Raw genomic sequence first — 11,214 nt, forward strand, 5'->3', positions numbered from 1 at the left:
GTCAATAACACAATAGAAAAGTCTATATACAGTGAGTGTAAATGAGGTAAGGCAATAAATAGGCCGTAGTGGCGAAGTAATTACAATTTAGCAATTAAACACTGGAGTGATAGATGTGCAGAAGATGAATGTTCAAGTAGAGATACTGGAGTGCAAAGGAGCAAAAATAAATGTATATAATAACAGTATGGGGATGAGGTAGTTGGGTAGGCTGTTTACAGATGGGCTGTGTACAGGTACAGTGATCTGTGAGCTGCTCTGACAGCCGATGCTTAAAGTTAGTGAGGGAGATGTGCGTCTCCAGCTTCAGTGATTTAGGTAGGTAGGAAGGGGAGATCTGATCCTCCCCTACCACCACACTGAGGCCTCTCCCTACCACCACACTGAGGCCTCTCCCTACCACCACATTGAGGCCTCTCCCTACCACCACATTGAGGCCTCTCCCTACCACCACACTGAGGCCTCTCCCTACCACCACACTGAGGCCTCTCCCTACCACCACACTGAGGCCTCTCCCTACCACCACACTGAGGCCTCTCCCTACCACCACACTGAGGCCTCTCCCTACCACCACACTGAGGCCTCTCCCTACCACCACACTGAGGCCTCTCCCTACCACCACACTGAGGCCTCTCCCTACCACCACACTGAGGCCTCCAGATGTGCGTCTCCAGCTTCAGTTATTTTTCAGCATCAGCCGGCGGCTGCAGCCTCTCTGCCAGATGGGCAAGACTGGACATGTTGCTGCTTCAGTACTTTAAACAATATCTGATTTCTCAGTAATACTCTGTTCACTATAACGAAGCATTTCAACACAACAGACATGTTCCAAATCATGTAGCTAACCACGCTGGGCCTGTCGCTGGGCCTGCCGCTGGGCCCTGGGCCTGCCGCTGGGTCTACGGTTGAGAAGGAGGTGAGGATATAGGAAGTGAGGAGATGGGAAGCGAGGAATGTTGTTAAGGCTCATTGAGAGAGCACATGTCTCACCACAGGAAGACATGCCAGGTCTCCCTTCTGACGTCAATGAGACTTCCTGGTTCAATAAAGGTTCAAAACAAAACGCGTTTCAACGACCATCGAACTTCCTGTCGTTCTGCTCTTTAACAACACACACCTGAAAGAGCCCTATTCCCTATATAGTGGTACTACTATAGACCAGAGCCCTATTCCCTATATAGTACACTACTATAGACCAGAGTCCTATTCCCTATATAGTGGTACTACTATAGACCAGAGCCCTATTCCCTATATAGTGGTACTACTATAGACCAGAGCCCTATTCCCTATATAGTGGTACTACTATAGACCAGAGCCCTATTCCTATATAGTACACTACTATAGACCAGAGTCCTATTCCCTATATAGTGGTACTACTATAGACCAGAGCCCTATTCCTATATAGTGGTACTACTATAGACCAGAGCCCTATTCCCTATATAGTGGTACTACTATAGACCAGAGCCCTATTCCCTATATAGTGGTACTACTATAGACCAGAGCCTTATTCCCTATATAGTGGTACTACTATAGACCAGAGCCCTATTCCTATATAGTGGTACTACTATAGACCAGAGTCCTATTCCCTATATAGTGGTACTACTATAGACCAGAGTCCTATTCCCTATTTAGTACACTACTATAGACCAGAGCCCTATTCCCTATATAGTGGTACTACTATAGACCAGAGCCCTATTCCTATATAATGTACTACTATAGACCAGAGCCCTATTCCTATATAGTGCACTACTTTTGACTGGAGCCCTATACACCCTTGTTAAAAGTAGTGCACTATAAAGAATAGGGTGCCATTTGGGAGAGAGAGCCTCTATTTGCCCTGATTCAACAGAGAAGGAAAGGGGAGGGGTCAGAGACGAGTGGGAGGGGTCAGAGGCGAGTGGGAGGGGCCAGAGACGAGGGGAGGGGTCAGAGACGAGTGGGAGGGGCCAGAGACGAGTGGGAGGGGCCAGAGACGAGTGGGAGGGGCCAGAGACGAGTGGGAGGGGCCAGAGACGAGTGGGAGGGGCCAGAGACGAGTGGGAGGGGCCAGAGACGAGTGGGAGGGGCCGGAGACGAGTGGGAGGGGCCAGAGACGAGTGGGAGGGGCCAGAGACAGTGGGAGGGGCCAGAGACGAGTGGGAGGGGCCATAGTCAGTGGGAGGGGTCGACAGGGGAGGGGTCAGATTTACAGGGGGGGGGGTCAGAGACTGGGGAGGGGTCAGAGACGAGGGGTTTGGGGTCAGAGACGAGGGGGAGGGGTCAGATTTGACGATTGGGGGACTGGGTCAGAGACGAGGGGAGCCATAAGATCTACACATTACAAAACAATGCTAGTTTTCAATGATCAGGGATATTGGTCTACAGGAATTTACTCAGATTTATTCAACTGATTTGTATCTCTAGTTCTGGGCATTGTATTTTCTCCAGGTTTTGTGTTTGTGTTTAGAAACCAACACTGGCTGTCTGATTTGACTCATTGAATGACTGGTTTGTCTGACTGGTTTCTCCCCATCTCTCTTTCTCGTCTGTCTCTGTGTCTCTCTCTGTGTCTGTCTCTGTGTCTGTCTCTGTGTCTGTCTCTGTGTCTGTCTCTGTGTCTGTCTCTGTGTCTGTGTCTGTCTCTGTCTGTCTCTGTGTCTGTCTCTGTGTCTGTCTCTGTGTCTGTCTCTGTGTCTCTGTCTCAGCTAAATAAGGAGATGTCCAACATCGTGACCCAGATCCTGAGCAACTACCCTGGGAAGAACAGCACCACCGAGCAGGCCTGGGATTACATACAGAGGACGGTGAGAGGAGAGCACAGATCTAGGATCATCTTCCCTTAACTCTAACCATTTTGAACTACGAGGGGGGTTATTTTGACTTGCAACGGAGGTCAATTCCAACCAGTTCAAAAGTCACCACACCCGTCGACCAAAAGAGGTTTAACAGGACCTGTAGTTTTTACGGTAAAGTGGCAAAAGTGTTGTAAAATGTATTAAAATACAATAAATCTTAACCATGCAATTGAAAATAATATTCAGTTAGTGAAGTGAAACAAACCGTCTGATGTAAGGAGTCTAGGGTGTGAGTCTAGGGTGTGAGTCTAGGGTGTGAGTCTAGGGTGTGAGTCTAGGGTGTGAGTCTAGGGTGTGAGTCTAGGGTGTGAGTCTAGGGTGTGAGTCTAGGGTGTGAGTCTAGGGTGTGAGTCTAGGGTGTGAGTCTAGGGTGTGAGGCTGTTCAGTGGAGCCAAACCACAGCTGTTAGAAATGGATTGTTCAGTGGAGCCAAACCACAGCTGTTAGAAAGGGATTGTTCAGTGGAGCCAAACCACAGCTGTTAGAAATGGATTGTTCAGTGGAGCCAAACCACAGCCGTTAGAAATAGACACGAAGGCCTTTACGCTGTTAAAGCTCCGTCCGTCTGGAAAAGTGATTTCAAATAAAGGGAAGTAGAGAACTCCACCTCTCAGCTCCTTGTAAACGCCTTCAGCAGCTTCAACATTGTCCTAAGTTCATTGTAAAACAATACTTACAGTATAGGGTTGCTAGTCAGCGTTGATCTATCTGAAAACGACTGGACTTCTTGGGGTTCCCCGCTCATTCTCTCTCTGGACATGTTTCTTCTCTATTATTGTCTACCTTTAATGACTCTCCTCTCCCTCCCCCACTTTCTCTCTTTCTCCCTCTCTCTCTACCTCTCCCTACCCCTCTCTCTCTCTTTCTCCCTCTCTCTACCTCTCCCTTCCCCTCTCTCGCTCCCTTCCCCTCTCTCGCTCTCATCACTCTCTCTTTGTCTATGTCTCCCCTTTTGCTCTCTCTCTCTCTCCCTCCCCCTTCTTCTCTCCATCCCCTCTCCTTCCCTCCGTCCATCCCCCCTCTCCTCTCTCTCTCCTTCCCTCTGTCCATCCCCCTCTCTCTCCTTCCCTCCGTCCATCCCCCTCTCTTTCCTTCCCTCCGTCCATCCCTCTCTCTCTCCTTCCCTCCGTCCATCCCCCTCTCTCTCTCCTTCCCTCCGTCCATCCCCCTCTCTCTCTCCTTCCCTCCGTCCATCCCCCTCCTCTCTCTCCTTCCCTCCGTCCATCCCCCCCCTCCCTCCTCCATCTCTCCTTCCCTCCGTCCATCCCCTCTCTCCTTCCCTCCTCCATCCCTCCTCCGTCCATCCCTCTCTCTCTCCTTCCCTCCGTCCATCCCCTCTCTCTCTCCTTCCCTCCGTCCATCCCCCTCTCTCTCTCCTTCCCTCCGTCCATCCCCTCTCTCTCTCCTTCCCTCCGTCCATCCCCCTCTCTCTCTCCTTCCCTCCGTCCATCCCCCTCTCTCTCTCCTTCCCTCCGTCCATCCCCCCTCTCTCTCTCCTTCCCTCCGTCCATCCCCCTCTCTCTCTCTCCTTCCCTCCGTCCATCCCTCTCTCTCCGTCCATCCCCTCTCTCCGTCCATCCCCCTCTCTCCGTCCATCCCTCTCTCTCGTCCATCCTCCTCTCTCCTTCCCTGTCCATCCCCCTCTCTCTCTCTCCTTCCCTCTGTCCATCCCCCCTCTCTCTCTCTCCTTCCCTCTGTCCATCCCCCCTCTCTCTCTCTCCTTCCCTCTGTCCATCCCCCTCTCTCTCTCTCCTTCCCTCCGTCCATCCCCCTTCCCTCCCTCTCTCCCCCCATCCATCCCCCTTCCCTCTCTCTCTCCTTCCCTCCGTCCATCCCCCCTCTCTCTCTCCTTCCCTCCGTCCATCCCCCCCCCCCTCTCTCTCTCCTTCCCTCCGTCCACCCCCCTCTCTCTCTCTCCTTCCCTCCGTCCATCCCCCTTCCCTCTCCTCTCTCCTTCCCTCTGTACATCCCCTCTCTCCTCTCTCTCTCTCTCTCTCTCCTTCCCTCCGTCCATCCCCCTCTCTCCTTCCCTCCGTCCATCCCCCTCTCTCTCCAGATGGAGTGTTGTGGATGGAGTGGTCATATGGACTGGCATGGTAATGCTGTCATAGTGAACAGTTCCCAGCTGTTGTTCCCGTGTTCCTGTCAGAACGTGTCTCTGGTTGAGGGTAACTCCCCCTCCGACAGTGGTTTCTGTGAGGCACAGTCACTTGATTGGCCCATCTACAACAGGGTAAGAACTCTTCATATATTAGTTGACTGATTGGTTGATTGATTGAGAGAACACTCCTACATTAGAGGCTTGTCATTGTGCTACACATGCATCAGTACTCCATGGAAGTATGTTCCATTGAAATATGGTCACAGTGTTTGACTCCATCACTGAGATACTTACAACATGAACATCACTCAACACCACCCTCATCTGTTAATATATTGGACTGTGTTTAATATACGTCTCTGTCTGTGTCGCTGTCTGTCTGTGTCGCTGTCTGTCTGTGTCGCTGTCTGTCTGTGTCGCTGTCTGTCTGTGTCGCTGTCTGTCTGTGTCGCTGTCTGTCTGTGTCGCTGTCTGTCTGTGTCGCTGTCTGTCTGTGTGCTGCTGTCTGTGTCGCTGTCTGTCTGCTGTCTGTGTCTGTCTGTGTCGCTGTCTGTCTGTGTCGCTGTCTGTCTGTGTCGCTGTCTGTCTGTGTCGCTGTCTGTCTGTGTCGCTGTCTGTCTGTGTGTCGCTGTCTGTCTGTGTCGCTGTCTGTCTGTGTCGCTGTCTGTCTGTGTCGCTGTCTGTCTGTGTCGCTGTCTGTCTGTGTCGCTGTCTGTCTGTGTCGCTGTCTGTCTGTGTCGCTGTCTGTCTGTGTCTGTGTCGCTGTCTGTCTGTGTCGCTGTCTGTCTGTGTCGCTGTCTGTCTGTGTCGCTGTCTGTCTGTGTCGCTGTCTGTCTGTGTCGCTGTCTGTCTGTGTCGCTGTCTGTCTGTGTCGCTGTCTGTCTGTGTCGCTGTCTGTCTGTGTCGCTGTCTGTCTGTGTGTGTCTGTCTCTGAGCTGTCGCTGTCTGTGTCGCTGTCTCTGTCTGTCTCTGTCGCTGTCTGTCTGTCGCTGTCTCTGTCTCTGTCTCTGTCTGTCTGTGTCTCTGTCTGTGTCGTCTGTCTCTGTCTCTGTCTCTGTCTCTGTCTGTGTCTCTGTCTGTGTCTCTGTCTGTGTCTCTGTCTGTGTCTCTGTCTGTGTCTCTGTCTGTGTCTCTCTCTTTGTCTCTCTTTGTCTGTCTGTCCTTCTGTCCCTTAGGGCTGTAACTCCAGTGTAGAGAGCTGGCTGTTTGCCAACGTTGGAGTGATCCTGGGTGTCTGCCTGGGAGTGGCTGTCATCGAGGTAAAGAACAACATGTACATTCTATAGAACCAGAACAACATTCTATATGACCAGAACAACATTCTATATGACCAGAACAACATTCTATAGGACCAGAACAACATTCTATAGGACCAGAACAACATATACATTCTATAGGACCAGAACAACATGTGCATTCTATAGGACCAGAACAACATGTGCATTCTATAGGACCAGAACTAATACATTCTATAGGACCAGAACAACATTCTATAGGACCAGAACACATATACATTCTATAGGACCAGAACAACATATACATTCTACTAGGACCAGAACAACATGTACATTCTATAGGACCAGAACAACATTCTATAGGACCAGAACAACATATACATTCTATAGGACCAGAACAACATGTACATTCTATAGGACCAGAACACATTCTATAGGACCAGAACAACATTCTATAGGACCAGAACAACATTCTATATGACCAGAACAACATTCTATAGGACCAGAACAACATATACATTCTATAGGACCAGAACAACATGTGCATTCTATAGGACCAGAACAACATGTACATTCTATAGGACCAGAACAACATGTACATTCTATAGGACCAGAACAACATATACATTCTATGGACCAGAACAACATACATTCTATAGGACCAGAACAACATTCTATAGGACCAGAACAACATAATACATTCTATAGGACCAGAACAACATGTACATTCTATAGGACCAGAACAACATTCTATAGGACCAGAACAACATATACATTCTATAGGACCAGAACAACATGTACATTCTATAGAACCAGAACAACATTCTATATGACCAGAACAACATTCTATAGGACCAGAACAACATTCTATAGGACCAGAACAACATATACATTCTATAGGACCAGAACAACATGTGCATTCTATAGGACCAGAACAACATGTGCATTCTATAGGACCAGAACTAATACATTCTATAGGACCAGAACAACATTCTATAGGACCAGAACAACATGTACATTCTATAGGACCAGAACAACATGTGCATTCTATAGGACCAGAACAACATGTACATTCTATAGGACCAGAACAACCATATACATTCTATAGAACCAGAACAACATTCTATAGAACCAGAACAACATTCTATAGGACCAGAACAGCATGTACATTCTATAGGACCAGAACAACATGTGCATTCTATAGGACCAGAACAACATATACATTCTATAGGACCAGAACAACATTCTATAGGACCAGAACAACTAATACATTCTACTGGACCAGAACAACATGTACATTCTATAGGACCAGAACAACATATACATTCTACTGGACCAGAACAACATGTACATTCTATAGGACTAGAACAACATATACATTCTACTGGACCAGAACAACATTCTATAGGACCAGAACAACATAATACATTCTACTGGACCAGAACAACATATACATTCTATAGGACCAGAACAACATATACATTCTATAGGACCACAAATATACATTCTATAGGACCAGAACAACATATACATTCTACTAGGACCAGAACAACATATACATTCTACTGGACCAGAACAACATATACATTCTACAGGACCAGAACAACATGTACATTCTATAGACCAGAACAACATTCTATATGACCAGAACAACATTCTATAGGACCAGAACAACATTCTATAGGACCAGAACAACATATACATTCTATGGACCAGAACAACATGTGCATTCTATAGGACCAGAACAACATGTGCATTCTATAGGACCAGAACAACATATACATTCTATGGACCAGAACATAACATTCTATAGAACCAGAACAACATTCTATAGGACCAGAAACATATACATTCTATAGGACCAGAACAACATGTACATTCTATAGGACCAGAACAACATATACATTCTATAGGACCAGAACAACATATACATTCTATAGGACCAGAACAACATTCTAACATTCTATAGGACCAGAATAACATTCTATAGGACCAGAACAACATGTACATTCTATAGGACCAGAACAACATATACATTCTATAGGACCAGAACAACATGTACATTCTACTCGACCAGAACAACATTCTATAGGACCAGAACAACTAATACATTCTATAGGACCAGAACAACATTCTATAGGACCAGAACAACATATACATTCTACTGGACCAGAACAACATGTACATTCTATAGGACCAGAACAACATATACATTCTACTGGACCAGAACAACATTCTATAGGACCAGAATAACATTCTATAGGACCAGAACAACATATACATTCTACTGGACCGAAACAACATATACATTCTATAGGACCAGAACAACATTCTATAGGACCAGAACAACATTCTATAGGACCAGAACAACATATACATTCTACTGGACCAGAACAACATATACATTCTATAGGACCAGAATAACATTCTATAGGACCAGAATAACATATACATTCTACAGGACCAGAACAACATATACATTCTACATTAGGACCAGAACAAATATACATTCTATAGGACCAGAACAACATTCTATAGGACCAGAACAACATATACATTCTACTGGACCAGAACAACATATACATTCTATAGGACCAGAACAACATTCTATAGGACCAGAACAACATATACATTCTACTGGACCAGAACAACATATACATTCTATAGGACCAGAACAACATTCTATAGGACCAGAACAACATATACATTCTACTGGACCAGAACAACTAATACATTCTATAGGACCAGAACAACATACATTCTATAGGACCAGAACAACATATACATTCTACAGGACCAGAACAACATGTACATTCTATGGGACCAGAACAACATTCTATAGGACCAGAACAACATATACATTCTACTGGACCAGAACAACATATACTTTCTATAGGACCAGAACAACATTCTATAGGACCAGAATAACATTCTATAGGACCAGAACAACATATACATTCTACTGGACCAGAACAACATGTACATTCTATAGGACCAGAACAACATATACTTTCTATAGGACCAGAACAACATTCTATAGGACCAGAATAACATTCTATAGGACCAGAACAACATATACATTCTACTGGACCAGAACAACATATACATTATACAGGACCAGAACAACATATACATTATATAGGACCAGAATAACATATACATTCTACTGGACCAGAACAACATATACATTCTACTAGGACCAGAACAACATATACATTCTATAGGACCAGAACAACATATACATTCTACTGGACCAGAACAACATATACATTCTATAGGACCAGAACAACATTCTATAGGACCAGAACAACATATACATTCTACAGGACCAGAACAACATATACATTCTATAGGACCAGAACAACATGTACATTCTACTGGACCAGAACAACATTCTATAGGACCAGAATAACATTCTATAGGACCAGAACAACATATACATTCTACTGGACCAGAACAACATTCTATAGGACCAGAACAACATATACATTCTACTGGACCAAAACAACATATACATTCTATAGGACCAGAACAACATTCTAACATTCTATAGGACCAGAACAACATATACATTCTATAGGACCAGAATAACATATACATTCTTCTGGACCAGAACAACATATACATTCTACTGGACCAGAACAACATGTACATTCTATAGGACCAGAATAACATTCTATAGGACCAAACAACATATACATTCTATAGGACCAGAACGACATTCTATCTGGACCAGAACAACATATACATTCTATAGGACCAGAATAACATATACATTCTACTGGACCAGAACAACATATACATTCTACAGGACCAGAACAACATATACATTCTACTGGACCAGAACAACATATACATTCTACTGGACCAGAACAACATGTACATTCTTCTACAGGACCAGAACAACATTCTATAGGACCAGAACAACATATACATTCTATAGAATCTGTCAGGCAGGTCTCTCAGCCAGACAGATGTTTATCATTAAGAGGAATAAATGCCCGTCAGAAACAGCTTCTGACCTCTGACTTAATCCACGTGACTTCCAAGACAGCAGCTCTTGCTTTTCAATATATGTAGACACTTCCTGCTACAGGAGCGTACATTGATCACAGCTATTGAGAGAACCCTCCTGAGAGGCTTTAGATGTAGTGATACTGTTAACCTGACCTCTAACCTCTGACCTCTACCCTCTGCTTTCCACAGCTCCTGGGTATGATCCTGTCCATAGGGCTGTGTAAGAGCATACACACTGAGGATTACACCAAAGTGCCAAAGTACTGAAGATGATGACGGGGACGCTATGACACACACACACACACACACACACACACAGTACGGTGCAGATGTTTATTTGATTTCATTTTTTTTGTTGAATTTCTTTTTTGTTTGTATTTTTTGGGGGGGAGGCACATGTCTTTTCTCTCAGTCCAGTTTCCATCTGAGCACTTTAGAGACTGTAGTTATGGATTAGAGAGGAAGACGAGAGCAGACCGGGTCACAGAGACAACAGGAAAGAGAGATGCGAAGAAAGTGAGGACAGGAAGCGTGAAGAGAGGACAGAGAAGACGAGGATGTAGAAAGAGATGGAGGGTCGTCTCCTACCCTCGGCAGATGCAGTCTACCACATCCTTGACTTCTGGGGAAAGATCCATTTTATCATCAGGAATCAATCATGATCGGCATTGTTTGTCAGCTCTCATAGGGTCCAATCCTAACTTCAGATATGCATGGGTAACTTTCACGTTTTGAAAATGTAAAAATGTGAGATTTTCAATTGGAGAATTTAATGAGGAGATTTGTGAAAATGTGAGTTACGTTCACCGATCTCAAGTTCGGTTAACGGTTGTTATTGAGTTGACCTGACTAGAAGAGGAAGAGTTCGGGTTATTGGACTCCTGGAAAATAAACAACGTTTCTGTTTTTATTTTCTGTTCTTCAGTGTTTTGAGGAGTTATGTATTTTTGTTTGTTATAGTACCTTGTATATAATTTAGTTTGGTATTTCGTGAGCCTCTGAATCTGATAATTTTTTTTTTGTTGTG

General features: G+C 45.2%; 1 protein-coding gene across 2 annotated transcripts in view; it reads left to right on the forward strand.

Annotated features, from left to right (window-relative positions):
- Positions 1–10,677, forward strand: part of LOC121843368 (CD82 antigen-like) — a 38,233-nt gene extending 27,556 nt beyond the window's left edge. For both annotated transcript variants that reach the window (XM_042312995.1, XM_042312994.1), the window contains 4 exons: positions 2,685–2,783; positions 4,891–5,067; positions 6,111–6,194; positions 10,377–10,677. In XM_042312995.1, the coding sequence (XP_042168929.1) occupies positions 2,685–2,783; positions 4,891–5,067; positions 6,111–6,194; positions 10,377–10,454 (438 nt within the window). In that variant the 3' untranslated portion in view covers positions 10,455–10,677. The remainder of the gene's footprint in view (positions 1–2,684; positions 2,784–4,890; positions 5,068–6,110; positions 6,195–10,376) is intronic.
- The last annotated feature ends 537 nt before the right edge of the window (positions 10,678–11,214 follow it).

The sequence above is a fragment of the Oncorhynchus tshawytscha genome, unplaced genomic scaffold (genome assembly GCF_018296145.1).
Source record: "Oncorhynchus tshawytscha isolate Ot180627B unplaced genomic scaffold, Otsh_v2.0 Un_contig_17224_pilon_pilon, whole genome shotgun sequence".
NCBI classification, from domain to species: Eukaryota; Metazoa; Chordata; class Actinopteri; order Salmoniformes; family Salmonidae; genus Oncorhynchus; species Oncorhynchus tshawytscha.